Source organism: Furipterus horrens, unplaced genomic scaffold (genome assembly GCF_987537825.1).
Source record: "Furipterus horrens unplaced genomic scaffold, mFurHor1.1.pri manual_scaffold_17, whole genome shotgun sequence".
In the NCBI taxonomy this organism is placed as follows: domain Eukaryota; kingdom Metazoa; phylum Chordata; class Mammalia; order Chiroptera; family Furipteridae; genus Furipterus; species Furipterus horrens.
The window spans coordinates 3,383,227-3,408,764 of record NW_028327187.1 but is presented as its reverse complement, the minus strand read 5'-3'; the positions used below and the strand labels follow the sequence as shown (position 1 = coordinate 3,408,764).

The 25,538-nt window shown below is 37.5% G+C and overlaps 1 protein-coding gene across 3 annotated transcripts; it reads left to right on the top strand.

The window, feature by feature from the left end:
* The first annotated feature begins 329 nt into the window (after positions 1 to 329).
* Positions 330 to 21,849, top strand: ZNF711 (ZFX family zinc finger ZNF711). 3 transcript variants are annotated; one of them, XM_090264966.1, is made up of 9 exons: positions 330 to 426; positions 3,690 to 3,781; positions 10,395 to 10,943; positions 14,214 to 14,369; positions 15,142 to 15,279; positions 17,484 to 17,621; positions 18,484 to 18,528; positions 19,731 to 19,871; positions 20,324 to 21,849. In XM_090264966.1, exons 2-9 carry the CDS (start codon positions 3,703 to 3,705, stop codon positions 21,499 to 21,501), a joined length of 2,424 nt encoding a protein of 807 aa, XP_090121092.1. In that variant the 5' UTR covers positions 330 to 426; positions 3,690 to 3,702; the 3' UTR covers positions 21,502 to 21,849. The 3 variants fall into 3 exon arrangements, with proteins under 3 accessions (XP_090121092.1, XP_090121090.1, XP_090121091.1); XM_090264964.1 differs by lacking the exon at positions 18,484 to 18,528; XM_090264965.1 differs by lacking the exons at positions 17,484 to 17,621; positions 18,484 to 18,528.
* The last annotated feature ends 3,689 nt before the right edge of the window (positions 21,850 to 25,538 follow it).

Below are 25,538 nucleotides of genomic sequence, written 5' to 3'. Positions count from 1 at the left end.
GGGGCGCTCAGCGATCGATCCCTGCCCCCCGCACCCCCTCGGGAACCCTGGAAAACAACACCTTGCCAAGGGGACTCTCCCGGGGCGCGCGCCCTCGCCGCGCGCCCTGCCCGTTGGCGGGGTCTCTAAGCCGCGGCCGAGCGCGGGCTCCCCGGGGCGGCGCGTGCGCGCGTGCGCGCGGTTCCCCCCTCCGGCCCCTTCCCCTGCAGCAGCGACCGCGTGACGTAATGCAACCTCAGCAGCGAGCAGCGAAAGAAAGGAGGACGGGGTGGCGCGCCTCCCCGCCGCAGGGTGGCCTGTGATTGGCCCGCGCCGCGGAACGTCGGAAACCCGACTGAGAGGACCCGAGCGAGCCCCAGCTGCCGCCCCCTGCACGGATCCGGAGCGTGGTCACACTCCGAGCGGCGGCGGCGGAGGCGGCGGCAGGTAAGGGCGCTCCCCGGGGGCGGGCGGAGGGCCCGCGATCGGCGTCGCCCGTGGGGAGGGAAGCGATCCCGCTCTCCAGCGCGCATTGTGGAGCGAAGGGAACAATGGAAGTGGCGTCTAGTCCCCTACGTTTACCTCCCGTTCGGGCGCACGGTTTTTGTCCTCTGCCGCAGCTGGCGGCCGGCCGGACGGAGGGGACCCGAGCGGCTCAGCCGTGCTTGAGCCCTTCTTTCCGTAGGCCGGAGCTTTTGGGGGGCTGGAGCCCCCCGTTGAGGCCGTCGGTGGTTTAGGGTGACGGGAAAATGGCGGAAAACAAAACGGGGAGGTGAAGAATGCGACGTCCTGCTGGCATGGTCCTCCCGCCACCCCGCCAGTGTCGCCCTCGCTCGCCGCCCCCCCCACCCCCAGCCCCGGGTCGTCTGCAGCCCCTTCCCGCCCCCCGCTGCGAACGGCGCCCTCGGAATCCGCCGGGGATGGCGGCGCTGGCGAGGAGGCGGCCACGGGTCGGGCATTTTGAGGCAGGGGGGACGTGCGCCGCTCCTGTCGCCTCCGCTGAAACACCACCATTTTGCTTCGCCGCCGTGGGCCGCGGAGCGGGGCCGGAGGGAGCGGGCGGGCGGCGGAGGGCCCGGCGGCTGCTACGCCCCGGGGACGCGGGGCCGGGGGTGGGGGAGGGGGGTGTTCTCGCCCCGCGCCGTGCCGCGCGGGCTGGCCGTCTCGTCGGCCGCTGGGTGATATCGGGGGAGGCACGTGCGTGCGTTCTGCTCGAAACCATAGAAACTTCTCACGTCCTCGGGAAGCGGAGACTCACACGGCAGCGAGGGAGCGTCCAGAGCTGCAGTGCTGCCACTCGCCGGGGCTCCTTTGTTTCCTGCCTCTGCAAATACTACTTTCCTCTTCTCCTACCGAGCCGCCCTACGGTTTCTCTTCCGTCGCTCACCCCACGCACGTCCCCGGAAAGCTGGCTCCCGAAGGAGCTGTGCTCAGCGGACGCTGCTGGGAGGAATATTGGGGTGTGATGCGATTTCTGCTCCGAGCGCAGAGCTCGGAGGATGTTTACTTAAAGCGTACTTGCTGCTTAGCTCCATTTCATAGTGATCGGGGTGAGGCGGTCTCTGCAAGCCCGGCAAGCCTAGCGATCTGCTGCCTATTGAATAGATATGATGTTCGCACACCTCATTTATTATTGATCTTATTGAAACTTCCTATATGGCAAAAAAAGGCGCTCGAAATCATTTATTTGGTATGCAGACAGCGTGGCACTTCTCGTAATAGTTGCGCTACGTGTTCAAATTTTTTCACTTCAGAGAGCGCCAGAGCACATTTTTCTCCGTAGATTTAGCAAAGATAAGCCTTGCCTTTGGTTTGGTCTCTTTCGCTTTCCAAAATACGATGCCGTTAGTGCTTTTTGAAATGCGCTTTAGACAAGATTTTGATTTCGTGAAGTGGTCAAATTCGCTTACTTCGCAGTGGGTAGTTGCTTCTATTGCAATCCCTTTGGCTCTGTTTTAGATTAATATGTCTGGGCATATTAGCTCAATTTAAAACCAAAGAAAAATTCTTAGTTGTGTGAAACATTTGCTTTCAAATGTTTTAAAATATCTAATTTTAAATGCATTTAAATAGGTGACGAAAATGTTTTTCCGAAGAAACTAATATAGTTCAGAAGGAAAAATAAGGAGAAGTTCATGCACATTTTATTTTACAATATTTAAGAAAATTACAATTTCTTCAAGACTATACTAAGGTGATTAACAAATTACAGTGTTTTACCTTACTTACTAACCAAACAAAATTAAGTGTTTAGGACATTTTAAAGACATATATAATTGTTCTGTTAGTAATAAAGAAAGCAATTGCTCTAATTAAAGTTGAAATAGTACACTTTTTAAAAATAAATCCTCATGGTACTTTATTTCTAAACACAAGTAATTTACTGTGAACTCCACTGCATTTTGAAAACAGAAAGCAATGTAATATTTTTTAAAAACACAATATATATCCATGAATTTCTAAAATCTTGTAATTTTGCTCACGCATAAACAAAATAATCTTGTCTGAAACATTAATACACAGAAATATCACCTACTACTGTAGGACTTTTTTATGCATGACTCAAATGTTGATGGAGGTCACTCTGTGGGACTCTTCTGCCTCCTGTACCTCAATAGAACTTTAAGGCAAGGAAAAAATCTTAGTACTGTCCTGTACTTAAGGGTAAAGTTATCTTATGGAAGCTTTCTAAAATGTTCATTAATGATGCAACCTTATCTTTTGTACAGTATAGGCCTATTTATTAAACATTCCTATCTAAAAATGAGATACATGTTTTATAAAATTCACAGATTTTTGGTTACTTCGAATCTTCTCGTTTTGAAGGGAAAGTACACATAAAGAATTAAGAGAAATGTATTGAATGACAACATCTGACTTCAGCTTTCACACCATCTGGGGATCTTAGATAAGTCATTTGAAAACAAATATGTTGATGATCCCTTGCTTTCAAACTTAGCGCGAAGCTAGTATGACTTTTGTTAATCATTAGTGAAAAGAAAGTTGTACAAGTAAACTATATTCTGTAAGAAACAATTTGCTATTGAATATTGGTATGTGATTGACCTTATCTCTACCATATTTAGGAGGCAGTCATGTTTCATGACTTCTCAAAACTGAGAGACAAAAGAATGTAGTAGAGTGAGTTCAGAAGTCCTTACTGACTCAAAGAACTCCAGGGAAACTGGGATAGAACATTTTACATTATAAGTAGAGCGCCCGGAGCCAGAGGTGAAACACAAGTCTTATCTGCAGAGCTCAGCTGCAGGGCTGATCTGGGCATGGAGGAAATGGTTGCAGCCACTGGATGAGATTCACTAATACTAGCCACCCAAGTCTTCTAGTGATGTATAAACACCGCAACTATTGTCCGTTCTCATCTTTTTCTTCTTTCTCCTTCTGCTTTTATAACCTCCATCATAACTGCAGCTTCAACGCTACAGTTTTGTTCCCTTGCTTGCTTTCCTCACTTCCCTATGCTTCCGCACCCTTCCTGTGTCTTATTCTCCATGATCTTTGCTTTACTTCCACTTACTCCTTTAATTTATGGTTGTCCCATAAAGCATCTAACCAAACTTTTCGTTTTGTTTTCCTTTGTAATGAGATTTGCACACCTGGTTGAGAGGCATATTTTCAATTGCATTTTTGTCTCGAAACAACTGACTGACTTACATGTTTTTAAACTATTTTAAAACCCATTTCTTTTGCAGAGATTTGCTGAATATGGATTCAGGTGGAGGAAGTCTTGGCTTGCACACATCAGACTCCAGAATGGCCCATACCATGATTATGCAGGATTTCGGTAAAGCATTTTCTTTGTTGTATTTTTTCTTTCTTTTTAAAAATGTTAGAACAAAGTAAATATCAGAAGTACATTGAGGAAGGGGACAGTTGCAATGAAAAAAAAATTGTTCTTTTCCTAGGAAAATTCCTTGGTAGGGCTTATTTCCTTAAAAGGATTCTTAAAATTTTGTGGAAAGGTTGAGGGAAGGAAACTTGGAGTAGAGTGATAATATGCCATTGGAAATGCAAAACTCGATTGGCATAAATAACTATGAGTTCTTATATGTGAGAAATACTAAATTAGCTTTCTAAAATACATTTAAGTTTGAGTTGTTAATAAAGCTGGACAGACAAATACTTGAGTCATTTTGAAGAAGTTAGATGATTACGTAGTGAATACAAGAAAATTATTCACTAGGCGAGTCATTGTATTCTGATAGTCTGTTCTCTGAAAGTTCTTACTGATAGCACTAAATTGGTTTTAAATAAAAGATTCCATATTTTTCAATAGCCTCTTACAGAAGATAGAGGTACAGTATTCCCTCACTTATCGCGGGTATTACATTCTAGACCCCTCCGCGAAGTAGGAACCTTAAATTTATTCTCCACTCTTTAACCTACGTCACTTTAACAACATACGTATACAGCACCACAAAATCCCGCGATAGAGTGAAAAATCCGCGATAAATAATTAAATATAATATTTTTATTATAAGTAAACCAGTAAGTGAACCGCGATATAGAGAGGGACTACTGTATCCAAAGTATAAGAGGCAGGGGTAGGGTAGTAACAATTGAAGAAAAGATCAGAGTGAGACCATCAGAGTCAAAAAGACAAGTGGTAAATTGGGATGAAAAGTGAACAGAAAACATGAGGTATTGTGAAGTTGTCAAAGATGAAATGAAGGATGGGGACTCTTTGCTCAATTAAGAAAATGCTACTACTCTTTTCAGATAATATGGTTGAATACACTACTTTGTGCTGTTGTAAAGCCCAGAAAAATTTGGATTCTGGTCTTGGCATTTCTATTACCTCTCTATGTAAACTCAGGCAAAGTACTTAGTTCACTTTCATGACAGGGTTGGACTAGAAAACATTTAGGGTCCTCTCCAATTTTTGGATGCCTTCACATTTCTCCCTGATAAGTAAAGGTATAGTTCAAGATCGAATGTGATGGAGATCAAGCTGAGTGTGAAGTTTATTGATGAAATAGAAAGGAATCATGGATTTATTCTGCTAAGAGTCAGAACTGACTTGTATTGATTATGAAGGACTTAGAAGTGAGTTGGGGTGAAAAGAAAAAAGTACAGGAATAAATTTTAGAAGAAGGGCTGAAGAATTAAGACATTTTGCAAATAATTTTCTGACTTCTTTGCTACAAATAGTTTTTTAAATTCTGAACACTTGAACTTCAATATGTTAAGTTTTGGTTGAAATGTCAACTTTAATTTTTTACCTTTTAAACATACTTTAAAATGTAAGAAATACGGTATTTCTCCATTTAATACCAAAATGTTACCTACAGTGGAGCCTTTGGTAAAAGTATCAGACCTCCCTTCATTCCTGAAGAAGGTATTTGTTAGCAAGTAAAGCGTGATTCCTTTCAAAGATACTGAAAAAAAGTCTGTTGCTGGTGAAGTGAATATTTATTGCGTGTTCTTCTTAACCTCCTTTTCATTGTTCCTCGGTGGTTTTTTTTTTGAGGGTTAATTAATACTTATATCTAATACTTATTTTCTTTTAGTCACTATGGAAGTAGAGCATGCATATTGAAATATTTTTATGTACATTCTTTTTTAAATTTATTTTTATTGCTATACCATACAATTCACCCGTGTTAAAGAATACAATTCAATGGTATTTAGGATAAAGTGCAAGCAACACGTAATTTCAGAATATTTCATCACTAAAAATGAATCTCACTCTTTAGCAGTTACTCCCTCCATCCCTTCCTTCCCCCAGACCTAGGCCACTACTACTATATCTGCCTATGGATTTACCTGTTCTGGACAATTCATATAAGTGAAATCATACAGTACGTGGCCTTCTGTGACTGGCTTCTTTCACTGAGCATCACGTTTTCAAGTTTCATCCGTGTTGTAGCATGTGCCGCTGCTTCATTCCTTTTTATTTCCAAATAATACTCCACTGCATGGGTAAACTATTGTACATTTTGTTTATCCATTTGTCACTTGACAGACATTTGACTCAGTCACCCATTTTTAATGCTTCTGTGTTTGACCTAAAGCTCTGCATCTTAGACTGGAGTCTGAGTGCCTGTGGAGGCAGGTGTGCCTCATGTGCCACCATGTGCCTGAAATCACTAGACAAACAGCACTTCATTTGAATTGGGGACAGTTATAATAGTGTAAGGAGTATAGAAAGCAAAGTTTTCACTTACTGTCCCCTTTATTTGTATGAGTCATTAAATGGGAGCATTTGAGAACTACATTCAGATTTTCTAATGTAAAGCCCTTTCTAAAATGAATGTAGTAGAGCAAATCAACTTACCTAGACCATAGAACTTTAAAGCCACGGTTTTTTGTTATGCAGCTGTTCATGATTCACTTTCCTAGTGGAATTTTGTGATTACTGGTTTTTGAAATGGTACATTTTTAAAAATTCTTTTTAAATTTGATTTTATGATCTTTTAAACGAAGACAAATAAATTGATGGCAACTAAATTGCTTTTACATTTTTTGGCTTAATTATTTTGCTGACTATCCAATTAAATCAGAAATGGCTAATATGGGTAATGTTCTCCCGTTTGTGTTTAGGGATGATGTATACGTTAGGTTTCCATTTGTCCTTAGTAAATAAGTTCTGAAATCTTAGAAAGTAGGAACGCTATATTTTTTTAATGTGCAGTTCCGAACTCAGTTTCATATATAGGTGTTTTCTTGTTTTGTGTGATATTTTAAGAACCAAAAAGGTATCAGACAGGTCTAAACCTAAAGGGACCTTTATTGGTAGGATTTTTGACAATGGAAATTTTAGCCCTGAGTAATTTAGGGTTCCTTCTGAGAGCAGTGTCTCTGACTAGTCCCCCCTTCATCCATTAAACTTTCCAAATTCTGCAACGTAATTAGAAATCAGGTACATCCTCTTTAAGTTTCTGCTAACATAGAAGCGAGATATTTGCAATCCCATAAATTAGTGATAATTATGAAACAGAGTTTAGCATTCACATGTAGAGCTAGCTAAGTAAATGTGGATGGGATGGCTTCTGTATTAAAAATCCAAAACATGAATTTAATGCAGAAATTCATTGCACTTGTTTCTTTTCAAGGATATTTGAGAGTTTAAATTTTACAATACTATGTAATAATAACCTTGCTCATGTCTCAGTATAATGGTTGTCCTTGGAATCTGTACCATTGAATTTAATAGTTGTTTAAGATTTTATTACTGCAAAAAGTCTTCATTGCTTTTGGACTTAAATTAAAAAAAAAAAATAACAGCCTTAGACAGGCTCCAAAAATATCAAATTTTATACCGCTCCTGTTGTGAAATTCCAGCTGTTTACATGGAAATGAAATGACTTTAATAAATGGAAAATCCTTGAAATTATGACTATGTTTCATCTGCTTATCAAATTGATTTCACACTTTCAAGTGATTTTTTCTTTACTGTTTATCATTTTGTTACCTAGTGAGATAAAAATTTAATGCCATTTAATGCTTTGAAATTTAAATAAGTGACTATGTGATAGATGTTTTACTTTTTTCTCAAACTGTTCCTTTAGTAGTGACTTGCCTGTTTAACCCTATATAAATCTCCTAAAAATACAGTCTTTAGAGGAAACAAGTTCTCTTCTCCTTTTTCAGGAAAACATTAAAAAGTAAGTCCAATCCAGAGTCAGTTAGTTCAGTTCCCAGCTTGAGCCTTGGGGAAGCTCATTTAACGTCTCTAAACCGTACTTACTTCTTATTTGTATTGGAGATAATAACAACTCATCTTAGAATACAGTTCTGAGGCTTAAATGAGATCATATATGTAAAAGCATTAGCAAGTTGCTTGGTGCATAGTCAGTGCTCAATAAATATAGCTGTTGTTTAGCTAAATATGTGACTTTGTTTAGAAAGGCAATAGAATCCCACAGATGAGCTGATAGGAGGAAAGAGCAAAATTTCATAGGTGTCTTGGATGTGATTCTGAGTAATCTGCCAGTATTGTGGAAAACTCGTCGATTCTTGGCCTAGGCTCTTCGAGATTATCTAGTTCAGGGTAAAGAAGCATTTCTTTTGGTTTAGAGCTGATTTATTTGGACCTGAATGAGATTCGTCACCTTTCTCTCCAAGTCCCTAGCAATTCACCCTATTCAAGCCCACAGCTTTAGAAAGCCAGGAAATGTCTCTTCAGTCAGTCTGCTCCTCTGGTTGCTGGTCTGTATTTCAAGGGAGGGGAGGTCAGAACATTTCAAACAGGGAACAGAACCCAATTTACAAATCTTCTTAGTCATTTTTGTTCGGCAGGACGATCCCCCTCCCTCCGCCCCTCTAGTTAGTTATAAAGGAGGAAGTCATTTCACCCGGTCCATTTCTTTATTATAGAGTCAGTGGGGTCTTCCTTTGCTCTAGCTTACATAAAATTTCAACGCGGTGAATTTTATCGACTTAACGTTTAATTTTTCCTCGCTCAAAAGCATATTGCCAGTCTGGTTGACTGCTGCATTTGGAACCCCTCCCTGTCTCTGAAATGGCCGATGGAGGAACAGGTGAAGAGAAAGTCCTACTGGTACACACACTCCCTTTGTCTACCAGATTTTCAAGATTGAGGCTGCATTCTTTGGGGCTAATGACGGTGATCGAGGCTGCATTCTTTTGCGCTAATTACGGTGATTTAGCTGAGCGTTTGAGGATAGCGAGAAGAATACAGAGGGGTTGAAAGCAAGATAATCCTGAAAGGCAGCGTTCCCTTCCCGCATTGTTTTTCGATGGGTTAGGGTACTAACAGTGTCCAGCCCATCCCGAACTTGTTAGCCTACCTCCATGATGAATCTGTTAACAATAGTGAATAATGCATAGCAAACGACACTTTCAGGTATTACTTTATAGAAAGCCAACATATGGAAAAGGCTTTCTACTGGATTCTTTCATGTAGATCATTTTGTTATAACCTGGTTCAAAAACTATGAAATTGTTTTCTGTACTACCTCAGGGAGGCAGAATTGAACAGACTTCCTCATGAAGGGATTTTACGTTCTCATAATATTTGCAAGGGAAATAGGGTGCCCAAGAAAATGTTACTTAAAGCTTTTTGTCCTACAGATTAATTTAGAACTTAAGAGTCCATATGTATGATTTTTTTTATCAAGACAAATTTGTCTAAAATGAGTTTGTTTTCTCCCCCAAAATCAGGTGGTAAAAGATGCATTCCACTTTTCTGTGTAGTAATTCTTAGAAGATAAAGAAGTTCAGAAACTTTTATGATTATACTACATATTTTATAATATGTATTACATTAAACTTGTCATTTTTAACTCACCTAATTCAATATAGCAGCTAGCACTCTCATGTTTGTGTGTCCTTTTTATTTTTATTTTAATCTTTGAAAAACTAGACTATCCGGAAGTAGAAGAATAGTACATAGGGTTCCGTTTACCCTTTACTCATCTTCTAATGGTGACATCTTTTTAATTGTACTACAACATCAAAAGCAAGAAATTAAAATTGGTGCATTATTGTCAACTGGACTACAGGCCTCATTCTGTGTTTACCATTTTTCCGTACATTTGTGTATGAGTATGTCTAGTTCTATGCAGTTTTATCCCATACGCACATTTGTGTAAATACCACCGCAATGGAAATACGAACTGTTCCATCGCCATACATATGCTATGCTTACATATTCGCACACACCCCCACCATTGGCAAGTGCTACTCCATTCTCTGTATAGTTTTCTGATTTTGTGAATGTTACAGAAATTATTCCATTTTTACATGATGCAGTATTGTAAACTTTGGTAATTGGCTTTTTATTACTTAGCATAATTTTCTGGAGATTCATTCCAGTTGTTGAATATATCAATAGTTTGTCCCTTTTTATTGCTGAGTAGTATTCCAGGGTAAAGATGTGCCAGAGTTGGGTTTTTTGTTACTATTGAGTAATAGTTACTATGAGGTATTGTGAATATTCATGTACATTTTTGTGTGTGTGTGTGTAAACATATGTCTTAATAACTGGGAAAATGCCCTAGAGTGCAGTTGTCGGGTTTAGTTTTGAAAGAAACTGCCAAACTATTTTCCAGAGTAACTGCTGCATTTTACGTTCCCACAAGCAACATAGGAGAGATCAACTTTTCTCTGCATCCTCACTAACCTGTTCTGTTATCATTGCTTTTTATTTCAGCTATTCTAATTGGTATGTCATGATATGTCACTGTGGCTTTAGGTTTTATTGGAAAATAAAGTGCATTATTTTTGAGGTCCTAATTTAGATATTACTAACATTGTTTTCACTCACTTTCTGGTTAGTGATGGTTTTTATTGCCATCAAACTGTCAGTGGTTGTTTAGTGATAGTTTGCCCAGGACTATTTCATACTTAAAAATATTTTATGTTATCTAAGATATAAAATAGAGTACTTTTAATTAATAAAATTCTGTTTTGGATAATCGTTTGTCTTGTAGTGGCTGGAATGGCTGGTACTGCCCATATCGATGGAGACCACATTGTTGTCTCAGTTCCTGAGGCCGTGTTGGTTTCCGATGTTGTCACAGACGATGGGATAACTCTTGATCATGGCCTCGCAGCTGAAGTTGTCCATGGGCCCGACATCATCACCGAGACTGATGTAGTAACCGAAGGTGTAATTGTCCCTGAAGCTGTACTTGAAGCTGATGTTGCCATTGAAGAAGATTTAGAGGAAGATGATGGTGATCACATCCTGACTTCTGAACTAATTACTGAAACCGTTCGAGTACCTGAGCAGGTTTTCGTGGCTGACCTTGTTACTGGCCCTGATGGACACTTGGAACATGTGGTCCAAGATTGTGTTTCAGGAGTTGACTCTCCCACAATGGTATCAGAGGAGGTTCTCGTAACTAATTCAGATACAGAAACCGTGATTCAAACAGCTGGTGGTATTCCTGGATCTACAGTTACTATTAAAACCGAAGACGATGATGAGGAGGAGGAGGATGTCAAGAGCACTTCTGAAGACTACCTGATGATATCACGTAAGTAAAACATAAAGCGCATGATTACTTGAGGGATTGATTTATATATAATCCGGAAAGGTTTTGTGGGATGTGGGATCTATTCAGTAAAAGTCATGGGAAAAATTTTTTGAAAAAGAACTTTTTCCAAAGCTGTATTGTTGAGATGCTTTTTTGAATTTGCCCATATTTTAAATTTAGTCAATGAAAATCCATACCCAAAATAAAGTAAAATAATGTAATTTAGTAATATCTTAGAAAAGAGACACAGATTTAGAAGGTTCAGCAAGAACCATTAACTGATACAAAATTTTAACGGTAAAAATATACATTTTTTTTAAATGGGAAATTTATTTTAGGTAGCCACTACTTTCTTTTTAATATGGCAAATACAAGAGTTGTCAGTTCACTCCTGCTCAGGAATTTGAACATAATATGTTCAGAAATGTGTAATTAGTTTTTAATGAAATACTTGAAAAGTAACATAAACTCACATTATATTCTACAATTGTATTTCGATTTTATTTCCGTTTGTGTAAATATGTGTTTATTCCTGATTGCTTTATGTTGTCCTTAAGACACTATCTGAAGGAGGAAGATATAAATATCTTGTTCTCATTCTAAGTCGTGGGTTTGCCTGAACAGCAACAATAATAAAAATCTAACGATAAGTTATTGATGGATCTGAAATAGATGTAGGTCAATGCTTTGTCCAATTTGAAGGGATTATGCTGGAACTAGTAAAGATTAGGTAAAGACTTCACATTCTATAGAGGATTTCCATTCTTTTTAAAATAAAAAATGGTTGGGAGCTACAATATGTGTATGTATGTATACAGTGATTGTATGTTACCTGTGTATATCAGTGAATTTGAAATGAAAAACAAATTAGATTAACTTAATTTGTAAAAATGACTCTAAAGTCTAGCGTGTTGTTTTTCCTCTAGGTGCAGCTTTGAAGGTGAATATTTACATTGTTTTTAAAGGAATGAATGATTCAAACCACTAAAAGACAGTTTGTGCAAATGTTATTACCTCTTTCTAAATTAATGTGGATTGCTAAAGCAACTCCATATTTATATCTTAACCTGAAATTTGAAAAGCTATGGTTATGATTATATAAAATAGTGTAGATTCAATGTGCCCTTCAAAGGGTACATGTCACATTGAACTCTTTGGTATTAATGTGTTCTAAAATTTAGACATCATAAATATTATGACTAGTCATACCTTAACATATCTTCTATGATTTGTTTCTACAAAAGTTCTTTGAGTTTCTAGAATATTTTAATGTAGATTATTTATCTTCATATTACTATATGTGTCAAATACAGAGGATTTCTGTCCTTCTACTTTAATAGACTGACAATTAGAAAGAACACTCTATTCCAAGGGGAATTTAAACCGGGGATTAATTAACTCCTTAATTATTAGTAAAGAAACAAATAGTTTTGTAAAAGTCCTCTGAAAACGTAAGCATTTTTTAATTTTGGAAAACAAGGTACACAAATATACAAGCATTAAGTGTTTTTATATCACTCATTTTCCCACCATCCAGATCCTTGATCATATTTTATAATGGTTATAATACTCAAATTGGGACTAAGTACTCTTTCTTACAATTTTGTATGTTGTATTCTATTTTAATACAGCTTTTCTTTTTTTCCCCCATCTCTTAATCTTTATTTCATTTTCTTTACTTCTTGGTTTCTGTTGACCATTGAATCTTTCAGGCATTTAGAATAAAATGCCTTGAAAGAACTTAATGGTAAATTAAACATCCTCTTCTTTATATTTTTTCCAAAATAGAGATTTTTCAAAATAAGAGATAAAGTTGAGGACTTAAAAGAGACTTTTGCCTTGTTCCCAAATCCCTGAATAATACTATAAAGAACTCTTGACAGTAGCTGAGGTTTAAAGGTAGTTTGTCTTCTCTCAGTATCTGAGGTGCATCTGAATTTCTCCTTCTTTCAGGCCAGACTTCACAAATTGTGTATCTTAGTGGATGGTTAGGCTCTCCTACTTGTGCTGAGTAACTTGGATATTAATATAGGATAACTGGACCTATCTAAAGTTACCCTAGATTTGGTTTTTTTTCTTTAAAAATACCTACTATGCCCCGGCTAGTGTGGGTCAGTGGATTGAGTGCCATCCTGTGAACCAAAGGGTTGCCAGTTTGATTCCCAGTCAGGGCACAGGCCTGAGTTGTGGGCCAGGTCCCCAGTTGGGGGCGCGTGAGAGGCAACCACACATGGATGTTTAATCACAACGTTAAAGTAGCTTTGCATTGTAAAATAATTTCTGAAAATTATTGTCTTTCACTACTTTAAAAGGCAAAAGGACTATTTTTGAAAACATATCAAATTTGTAAGTGAGGTAGAGAAAATCTAGACTTCGATGTCCATAATAATAAGGAGCACATTTTCAACTTATTTTATATTTTAGTTTTTCAGGGATAAGCATTGAACTAAAAATTTATCAGCATTTAATATTTGGTAAAATATATTTCATATTTATAGTCAAAGAACAAAGTATATTAATATAATCAATTGCATAGTTTGTGCATAGCATTCATGTGAAATTAAATGTTATTCTTAAAGATTGTGTAGCAGAGAACCAGAATTTTTAAGTATACTTAAAATGTAAGTAATATTTCAAATAATGTTGCTTTACCAATATATATGGTTTTGAAGTAAAGCATACATTGGTCCATCTAGGAATATACAAAATCTGTGGTTTGAAGTTGTCTTCCATTGACTCACAAAAATTAAGAGTACTAAGATTTTATATTTGTAATGACTTCTGAAAAGCTCTTTTTAGAAAAAGCATTCAGGTGTTTTCTGTAGTTCCTCTTTTTTTTTCATTCCTAGATTTCATATGTTAGTTGGTTTTAGAAATACTGTTTTTCTTAAGTTGGGAATTGTTTATGTGAGCATATTTCATGAGCGCATACTACTTTTAATGTTACTAATTTTGGTATTAGCATTTAACTTAAAATGTAGAACATGATGGAAGATTATTTAGTCTTTTCCCAAGCCATTTTAATTAAAGCTGCATGGTTATTAAATATGTCATGTATGAATTGAAACCTGTGGATTATTTTTTATATAGTTGTGATCATTTAGTATATCTGATTTTTACACTATTTTCATGAAGCATACCGCTTTTAATGGTTGCAAAATAGGTCATTATGTGAATATAGTGCGTGGATTATTAATACGTAATGCTCAACACCCCCTAAATGTCAATGGTACTTTTTGACTGAGGTAGTGTCCTCTTTATATTTTACAGTGGATGACGTTGGAGAAAAATTGGAGCATATGGGGAACACACCATTAAAAATCGGCACTGATGGTTCACAAGAAGATGTTAAAGAAGATGGATTTGGTTCAGAAGTAATAAAAGTGTATATATTTAAAGCTGAAGCTGAAGATGATGTTGAAATAGGTACAAAGACAAATGTTTATTGCTGTAATAGTTAAGGATTAGAACTTATTCTTATTTTCTCTGGAGACTATACCAAAATTGAATTAAAAGTACATATTTTTTTGCCCTGCCTGGTGTGGCTCAGTGGAGTGAGCGCTGGCCTGCAAATCAAAGGGTCGCCGGTTCGATTCCCAGTCAGGGCACAGGCTTGGGTTGTGGGTCAGGTTCCCAGTTGGGGGCATGGGAGAGGCAACCACACATGGATGTTTCCCTCCCTTTCTCCCTCCCTTCCCCCTTCTCTAAAAATAAATAATGTAAATTACAGAGTTTTTATAGGTTTCTTTGGGTATGGAATATAAGACATTGTCTATGAATATAAAGCAGGAATGCAGAATATATCATTCTTAGATTCTTTCAAACACAAGTAGGATATTACAGTTGGATGTTAAAACAAATGAGTGGAGAAGATTTAGCGTAGAGTGGGAAGTTATAGTAAGTATTTAAGGGCAGGCTGAAGCTAGAGGTAGCCTGCTTGGATTTTAATCCTAGTTCTGCCATTTAGCTGAGTGGCCTTTGGTGAATTATTTAAACCCCTTCTGCCTCAGTTATTTGTCACTGACTGAGAAGTTAAAATGTAAATTATGAGAAAATTCTCTTGACACTTAGAAATTCTTATTAGAATATTTTGGGGGATATTTTTCTAAAGGAAAATATTTCTTTTATATTCTCCTTATTAATTTAGGAAATTATTCCATGATACTTCTCTATTTTGATATGTGTTTTAATTTTTAAGGCGGAACAGAAATTGTCACAGAGAGTGAATACACCAATGGACATCCTGTAGCTGGAGTGCTTGACCAGACCCGAATGCAACGGGAGAAGATGGTTTATATGGCAGTTAAAGATTCTTCTCAAGAAGAAGATGATATCAGTAAGGAAAAAAAAAAGGACACTGGAGTGATTTATCAGTAGCCATTATGTATTTTTAAAAAATAATCTCAGGGTTGCCAGTTTGATTCCCAGTCAGGGCACATGCCTGGGTTGTGGGCCAGGTCCTTGGTTGGGGGCACATGAGAGACAACCACACATTGATGTTTCTCTCCCTCTCTTTCTCCCTCCCTTCCCTCTCTCTAAAAATAAATTTAAAAAATATTTTTAAAATAAAAATAAATAATATTAATGATAATTTTTAAAAAATACAGCAATCTCAGAGATATAAGCACACTATAGGAACAGAAGTCATTAAGATAAGCCTGACTCTTTGCTATAATTAATTTAAAAGGGAAGGACCTTTCTGCCCATTTATGCTGATTTGAATAATATGTGTATTGTTCAAATCAGCGAACATGAAATACTATGACCAGATACCAAGGACACAGAGATCAGGAGCAGACTCTTCCTGACTTCAATATGGTCCACCAAGATACGTGGTATTATGGAGAATCTAATTTCTCTGTGTTAATGGACATGTCACACGAATGTTTTCTCATTTAACTCTCACAACTCATCTCTAAGGTAGTTGATATTATCCCTGTTTTATGCAGGAAAAAATGCTCAGGGAAGTTAAATAATTCCCCAAGATTATTCTACTAGGCAGGAAGGTAGAATTTGAACTGCTCTCTATTGAACTCTCCTGCCCCAGTGTTCTTTCCACATGGCAGTTAAGGTGTTGGCCCCTCTGTGCATTTAGCAGTGGAAGGACTAACTGATCGTTTGCCTTCTGTCCCTGAAGGAAGAGCAGATCCAGTATTCTTCCAAGTCAAGCTGCCAGGATCTTTACTTCTTATGCCTTTGATGGTCTCCAGGTAGTTGCTGCTAAGACTTCTTAGGGCTGAGTACCAAGGGGTGATCAAAGGTTCTCAGATTTCCTTTCCTGCCTTTTCCTTATGAAGACATTTTATTTTCTGCCTGCTGTCTCCTCACCTCTTCATGGGAGTGCAGCCCTTCCCTAAGGCTTCTTCCGTCTTCTCGCCACGCTGAGACAGAACCACCTGTTTTGTCCCAGAAGGACACCGAGTCCCTACTTAAGTGCTTTACTTTCACAGGGCCCAGCTTTACCTGTACTGTATTCTTATCCCTGCTCCTCGACTCTCCTTCGCTGAGCAGCCACGGGGAACTGAATTCCAAGCCCAAGCGTGAATAATAGACCACACCTGAAAATATCAAAACAAATGAGTATAGAGGATTTCACTGGAGAGGTAGAGAGGTAAATAAAATAGTTGCTACTTGGTCTTTATTTCCATCTTTTCTAGCAATTGGTAAGTAAAGGGGCACAGTAGAAGGTGGGAGACTGAAGCTTAGATTAGCTGATTCCAGAATTCCATGGGGAGGTGGAAAACAGACCAATGACTCTTTCTCTTTAATTTAAAGAACGGAAACCAAGAAGAGGAGGAACACGTTTTTCCACATTTTTTTCCATGTTTCTTCTGTAGTGACTAGAAGATCCCATTATGTGAATCAAAGGAAAAGCTTAAATCCAAGCCACTTTTCTATTAAACAGGTTAAATCTAAATGGGTTATTTCACATGAAATACATTAATTTATCTTCTAAGTTTAAGTTTTTTTTCACATCGACACTGTTTTTAGAAATGAGTCCCACTTACTGTTTTCCTCAGTAAAGTCTCAGAAAATCCTCCCTCTTAAAGGATGTCCACATATTCTTCAGCACCAGTATTATTATGTGTAATAGTATATATGATTTTAATGATTTTTATTCAAAACTTTTCAGTACTAGTATTTTTGACCATTTTTCATTGAAGTTACAGTATGTGCGATAGCATGGACCACTTTCTAGTACAGATTTGATGGAAAACGCTTTCTCATTTTCAAAGAACTATCAGAATTGTGGAATACCGAAGTTCTGTTGGCTGCTCAGTGGGCTGTAAAACCAGGCAGTGTGTTGCAAGGGCACATTTTATGTAATCAAAAAATCATTTCTATAAGACTAGGTTCTAAGGAGAAAAGAATTTTGATAAATGATTGTCTCCTAGTGGCACTAGCTTCCAAACTGCTTAATGTCATTTTTAAATCAACCAAATGGGAATTTTGAAAGTTGAAGGATTTTAATTATTTGGAAGTTTTACCCATTTAGTAAATATTTGGCATTATAAACAAGCAATTATTTCTGAAATTTAGGTTGCCCTGAAATAGCAGATGAAGTTGACATGGAAGTCATTGTAGGGGAAGAGGAAGGAACTTCTCTCCCTGAGATTCAGCTTGAGGACTCTGATGTTAATAAAAAAATTGTCCCTGTTGTCTGGGCTGCGGCATATGGTAGGAAACTGGCATTTTTTCACCTGATAAGTACATAACGTATCTATTTGGTCAGCTTTTAGGTCATTAAATATCCTGCACTAATGCCCTTTATGAGTTGGCTAATATTACAGTGTGTTTTGCTGTGCACTGATTCATCTCTAGTTACCTATGTGATGTTTTCGTCCACATTTTTTTGCATTATTTAAAATGAACCTTCCTTAATGCATTATGTTTTTCAAGTAGGATTTATTTTAAATCCTATCTATATAAGTGAGTGCCATAAAAGTTGTATTTTTCTAAAATAGGAATATAGTCTTTGAAAATTGACCCTCTCCCTTTTGGAAAGTCTTATTTTCATGTATTAGCACCACAAACAATAAGATTTGGGGATTTTTAAGAGGAAAAGAAATCCAGCCAAGTGCAATCTTCTGGAGAGTACATAATAAAAAGGTCAATATATCCAATTACTTTTTTCCTCTCTATTTTATCTCATTCCTACCTAATTTACAAGATGGTACAGGTATACTTTTTGAAAAATTTTGCTGTTCAACTGCAGTAATTTATCTTAACTTGGTTTTCCTAAAGTTTCATCCACTCAACAGTCTTAATGGCATCTTCAATTTTGAGGGTACTCTGCAGAAACATCTACCAAGTTTTTATTTAGAAAGCAAGCTTGTTCAGGACATTAACAGTCCAGGGATGCTGAGAGCAAGCCTTATTTTCAGGGTGTGAGATTATTTAATCTATGGGACTGGAAAAACTGAGCAACAAAAGTCTAATCCAAGGAACGGTGCTCAAAGGAAGGTTTTATAGATTAAGATGTGACCCACTAGTAATTATTATACTCAGCATATCAGTTTTTAATTAGTCCTTTTTTTAGGAGACGAAAGAGTTTCACGAACATATGAAGATTGTCAAGCATCAGGTGAGAGAGCCTTATGAGTTGTAAGTTAAACAGCCAATTTTGTATGCTGCTTGGCAGCTGAAGAGTTACTAGGGTGTATGTAGAGACACATTTCTTGGATAGACTCTTGCCTGATCATATCTAATTAGTTCCATGGGATTTTGTCTCTTTGGGGGATTGATTAATCTACACACAGATTATATATATATGTTATTCTGTGAATGCAGTTAACTTAGATTTACCTCAAAATGCAAATAGCAAGCAACTTAACAGATGGTCCATCAAAGGCTGCTATGGAAAAATATAAAATAGAAATTATTTTGATAGAAATGTAAAAATTGTCCATGATATCAACTGTTTGGAAATATCTTCCTTGGGGCAGAACTGTTTTTTGAATTGTTTTTATTGCAGCCAGTAGATTTATGTAACTGTTACATAAAACCCATTTGTCAGCTTATTTTTTTATTTTAATACACTACATATAGTGTTATACCACAGTTAATAGTTCATTTTATTTTCTTAAGCAGAGAGACTTTTTCTTATGCTATACTATATGTCTGTTCCATTTCTACCCTTAGGTGGTATCTGACTCTAAATTTAAGTGTAGATTTCAGAGGAATTGATAAGAGGCAAAAATCACAGTATATAAACTAAAGTTTTTTAGGTCTGCATTTTTAAACTCAACTGCATAACAACAGATTTCTGCGAAATGAGATTTTATTAAGTGCTTTATCCTGTAGGCACCGATCCCTCTGGAATTGTGGTAAATTGTCTGCCACAGCTAACTTAAAATCCACCTTAATACTTTTCACATTAAGTAAACTATTCTAAAGCATATGTGTAAGAGAACTCTTGTTTGTTTTGTGTTACGCATAGTCGCCATGACCATATTGGTTCACTGGCATGCATGTTTCTCTGCTAAATCTTGTTAGTTTCATTAGCCTTCATTGGTGAGAAATTGATCTGATGCCAAGAACTCGTTTATAGAGTCATAACAGTTTTTCATGTTACATTCACCTCATCAGTTTATTCTTTTAGGTTGACTAAATTGGGATATTTTAAAATTACTTCTATGTCATGTCCTATTTAAAGTGTTTGCATAAATGTGTGTGTGTGTGTGTGTGTGTGTGTAAAAGTGGCAAAGTGTATAACATGGATACATTTTGTGAAATTTACTACCAATGTGCTACGTATAAATATATGCAGTGTATCAATTTTTTCAGGAAATACTTTGGACTCAACATTAGAAAACAGAGGTAGTACGGCACAGTACCTTCAAATCTGTGAGAACGTTAATTCAAATAAAGTACTTAAACAAAAAGCCAAGAAGAGAAGAAGGGGAGAAACAAGGCAGTGGCAAACGGGTAAAATACTAATACTTTGTTTTATGAATATTATAATGATTTGAAATGTGGAATTATTTTTTTGTAACTGAAGAAAAATCAGTTGTTTTAGTATAGCTCTACTCCCACATACTTGTTTGTGTTTGATCTCAATAGTTGGGTTTTTAAAAACACATTTGATTGATAATAAATAAAACAATGCTTGTTTGCTCTTTACCCAAATGATGTTTTTAAAGTGCATGTGATATAGTATTTTGGCAGATGAGTAATTTATAGTGGAGTGCTGCTCATTAATTTTTAGTGATCCACTTTATCATCAATTGCTTTTAATGTACATTTCAATGTACAAGATTTTACGCCACTAGCATAGTTCTCACATTGTGAGTGTCAGGTAATTTTGGCACTTTTGTTATAAAACCCTTTTAAACAGTCTGGCCAAATATAACAACTTTCCTATTTTTTTTTAAATCTAGCTGTTATAATAGGCCCTGATGGACAGCCCCTGACTGTATACCCTTGCCATATTTGCACAAAAAAGTTTAAGTCAAGGGGATTCTTGAAGAGACACATGAAGAACCATCCTGATCATCTGATGAGAAAGAAATACCAGTGCACAGATTGCGACTTTACAACTAACAAGAAAGTGAGTTTCCATAACCACTTAGAAAGCCACAAGCTCATAAACAAAGTTGACAAGACCCATGAATTCACAGAATATACACGAAGATACAGAGAAGCTAGTCCGCTGAGCTCCAACAAACTCATACTAAGGGACAAGGAGCCGAAGATGCACAAGTGCAAGTACTGCGACTATGAAACTGCCGAACAAGGACTACTGAATAGGCATTTACTGGCCGTTCACAGCAAGAACTTTCCTCATGTTTGTGTGGAGTGTGGAAAGGGCTTTCGACATCCTTCGGAACTCAAAAAGCACATGAGAACCCACACTGGTGAGAAGCCATATCAGTGTCAGTATTGTGTGTTCAGGTGTGCAGACCAATCAAATCTGAAGACTCACATTAAGTCTAAGCACGGCAACAATTTGCCATATAAATGTGAGCATTGTCCCCAGGCCTTTGGTGACGAGAGGGAGCTTCAACGCCATCTGGATTTGTTTCAAGGACATAAGACACACCAGTGTCCTCATTGTGACCATAAGAGCACCAACTCAAGTGACCTTAAGCGGCACATCATATCTGTCCACACTAAGGATTTCCCTCACAAATGTGAGGTCTGTGATAAAGGTTTCCATCGCCCTTCTGAGCTCAAAAAACATAGTGATATCCATAAGGGTAGGAAGATTCATCAGTGTAGGCACTGTGACTTTAAAACATCAGATCCGTTCATTCTTAGCGGTCATATCCTTTCAGTTCACACTAAGGATCAGTCATTGAAGTGCAAAAGGTGCAAGAGAGGGTTCCGGCAACAAAATGAGCTCAAAAAACACATGAAGACCCACACCGGAAGGAAGATTTACCAATGTGAATATTGTGAGTACAGTACTACAGACGCATCTGGCTTCAAACGGCACGTGATATCGATCCATACAAAAGACTATCCACACCGGTGTGAATTCTGCAAGAAGGGATTCCGAAGACCATCAGAAAAGAATCAGCATATTATGAGACACCACAAGGAGGCGCTTATGTAATGAGGCCCATTTAAGAAACAAAAGTGATTTGGAAATTTTGATATGTTACATGGCAGGAAAATTAAACTATTTCATGTGGTTATAAAGTTGATATTCATAACTTTACATTCTTTGTATTAAAGATATATAAATTGACAGGGGGTCTCAGCCCTTTGAAACTACTTAAAAAGTTTAAGAAGCACCATAGAGTGGTTGTAGAAAAACTTACTGTTGATGTAATAGGATTATATGCATAAATACAGAGGGGGAAGAGCAAAGATGATGACTACTTGGCTGATACTAGAGATGTGATTCTGAAAAAAGTCCTACATAATTGAGGAGCTGAGCAATGCTTTGCTATGACAAACAAGTCTTACTTTTGTGGAACTTCAGCAGTGAGATGGGAAATAAAATGCAGTCCCCATCAGTCACTTAACTGCTGAGTCCTTTATTATGGCACCTGGAAATTCCAGAAATCTTCAAGTTTGTGTATTAAAGCAAATGGCACTGGAAAGCAGGTTAGATTGAGTGAGTTACTATAAAAAAGAATTTCAGAGATGCTAAAATTTTACCACAGGGCAGGATGTTTGAAATAGAGCATTCTGCGTTGAAGTCCAAGGAGAAGTCTAAGGATTACAGTTTCCCCATTTCCTGATGTTCGAGTTGATTGTTGTTCCGTATAGCATATATAACAAAAGTATATTTGAGTGAAGTGTGGCTTTCTAAAACGGATGCAACTGGTAGTGTTGCCAACAAAGTTAAGCACTATATTTCTTAATGAGCTAAAGATGACATTGAGAGAACGCAGTTTTCTTAAATATATTCATTGTTTAGAAGGTTTTTTTTAGGGCAGTCTTAGCAAGTATGATGGTTCTAGTCTTACTTGCTCTAATGTTTGAAGGTGCAATTTTATGCCATTATTGAAATTTTTGGTTTTTGAAATCTATATACCATATAATTAACATGCATTTTCAATATGAGGCAGTGTTTATGCAGTATTTAGCAAAACACTGTGCTGCCAATAGAGTTCAGAGGTGGGTATTCAGTTTACAGTGTACAAATTTAAAATATGCATCCCTTTAACAATGCTTTGTGTTAGCATGCTGCAAATCAAATGGCGCTTAATATAAAAAGCTGGTTTAGGGAAATTTAATAAAATCCTGTTCATAAATGTAATGCATATGATGTGTACCTTTAAGTTTTAGTTGCTTCATGCTTACACGCAGCTGTTCAACATAATTAACATGTAATTTCACTTCACACTATATCGTGGCTTTGTGTTTTAACTAATGTTCACCTTTCTGTTTTTGCACCAGATAAGAATAAGTTCCTTGAGAATAGGTTTTCTATCTTTCTTAACTTTGGAAAATCTAAAATTGTGTGTTATGTGGCTGTAAATGATGTACACGCTGTAAAATAAGATTGTCAATGTTACGTGGGGTTATTCTTTCTAAATGTATTCATTATAATGAGCATACAATAAAATGCATTTATTGCACTTCAGAGTTGTACGAGTTTATTTAAAGTTTTGCTGTCCTGTTCATTCTTTATTGAAACACTTTCACATAAAATTGCTCTTCGGCAGTTTGGTCTGCAGTTGGAACATGTAGAATTTTGTGCATTACCAACAACATGAGTTAGGAACTCACACTATTATAATGACTATGACATTATTACTGCTCAAAACTAAGTGTTTGCTAAAACCATGGCAGAATGCTGTGAAGGTGCCCATCTTAAGACTTGATATTTAATATTATAGAGAAAACAAAATTCATAACCTGATCAGTAAGTAACACAATCCTGAGAAATGAATCAAAAATTATGTTCCTTCTTTCTCTCTGCTGCATAGTATTCCATTGCGTAAATGTACCACCGTTTTTTCATCCACTCATCTACAGATGGGCACATACACTGTTTCCAGCTCTTAGCTATTGTAAATAGCGCTGCTATGAACATAGGGGTGCATAAATTCTTTTGAATTGGGGTTTCAGGATTCTTTGGGTATAATCCTAGTAATGGAACCGCTGGTTCAAAAGGCAGTTTCATTTTTAGTTTTTTGAGGAAACTCCATACTTTCTTCCACAGTGGCTGCACCAGTCTGCATTCCCACCAACAGTGCAGTAAGGTTCTCATTTCTCCACATCCTCGCCAGCACTTGTTGTTTGTTGATTTATTGATGATGGCCATTCTGACTGGTGTGAGGTGGCATCTCATTGTGGTTTTTATTTGCATCTCCCTGATGGCTAATGATGTTGAGCATTTTTTCATGTCTATGAGCCCTTTGTCCTCCTTGGGGAAGTGTCTATTCACATCATTTGACCATTTTTCAGTTGGAGTGTTTGTCTTCCTGGTATTGAGTCATATGCGTTCTTTATATATTTTGGAGATCACAAAACAGAACCACAGGCATGGAAACATGAATCAGACTGAAAGTGACCAGAGGGGAAGTGGGAGGGGGGTAATGGTGGAAAGAAGGGGAAGGGACCAAAGAGCATGTATGAGTGACCCACGGACATGGACAACTGGGTGGGGACTGACTGGGAGCGGGGGGTGGGCTAGGCGGAGGAGGGCAATGGGGGAAAATTGGGACAACTGTAATAGAACAACAAAAAATGATTTAAAAATTAAAAAAAAATAATGTTCCTAATAGAGCATTATACATTCAAGAGAAAAACTGTTAAGTATTTGAGAAAGGTTTTTGCAAATGAGCATAAAAATTATCTGCTAAATTCAAACTAGTCATTCAGTACAATTCATGCACCTTAATACATAGCACTATTGCTTAAGACTGTCACTTGGGTTAATTAGTTTTTAATGATCACTAACAAAAAAAATGTGTTAGTCATTACATGTTAACTCAGTGCTTTTTTAAGCTTCAATATCTGTAGAGTTCACCTAGGGATCTCATTAAATACATATTCTGAGTCAGTAGTGGGATGAGGCCTTCAATTTTGCATTTCCAGTGAGCTTCCATGTGTCACTACCATAAGAGACCAAAGTCCCCAGTGTGATTCTTGTACTTTTTGACAACTACTTAAACAGATATCTATGGGTGAGTAAGTAGATAGAGGCAATCTGTACTAAGGATATGGCATTTGAGCTGAGACATAAGTGACAAGAAGGACCCAGTCATGACGATCATGTGACCATTCCAGGCAGAGAAACATGCAAATAACCTTGGATGGAACCAGCTTTGGCTGGAACCAGCTTTGGCTGGATCATGGTGAGGAAGACTGAGATGAAGCCTATGAGAATCTGGAAAGGGAAGCCATTTAAGGAAGGGAATATGTGATGTGATTATTCTGGAGGCTGTGTAAGGAATGTATGGAAGCTGCAGGAAGTAGGGAGCCATATAAAAAAAGTTATTCTAGCTGTTCACAGTTACAGAGGAGCTGGAGAAAAGTAGATGGATTTTCTCTTTCACTTACAACTTGGGTCTAGAAAACCCCATCCAAGATAGAACAAATAAAAATGTAGCCCATGTAACAAAACATTGTCTTAAAAATACAAATTTTACTGCATGGGCCTGTCTTAGGACAAAACATTTCACCTAAAAATGCAGGTCAAAATACCATCATGAGAAAGAGAAATAATTAGGTAATTATTTTAAAAGCATTTTTCCAGAACAGTTAACGGCCATTTTGTGGAAATGGGCTTTTCTGATTGTCACTTCTAAACGGCCTATTCCATGATGCAGAGGAAAGGGTTATTACTGTATTTGGGATAATTACTTGGGTACAGCTCTCAAATTCAACTCAGGCTCAAAGAGGACAACCACCAGTTGAAACCTGAACTACCCTTAAAAATATGGACGATATATTTTTCAACCACAAATAAAAAATAGAAGAATATAATGAATCCTTGTAGTATATAGCCACCAGGCAGCTTCAACACTTACCATTTTGTGGCCAATTTTGTTTCCTGTATATTCTCCGTCACTTCTTCCTGTGCCCACCTACCTGATTGGTTTGTTTTGAAGCCACCTGAGTTTACTGGTTTAATTTGCAGTAAATGCTAGACATCTTTTTAAGGATTTTTGAAAGAATATATAGCAAAAA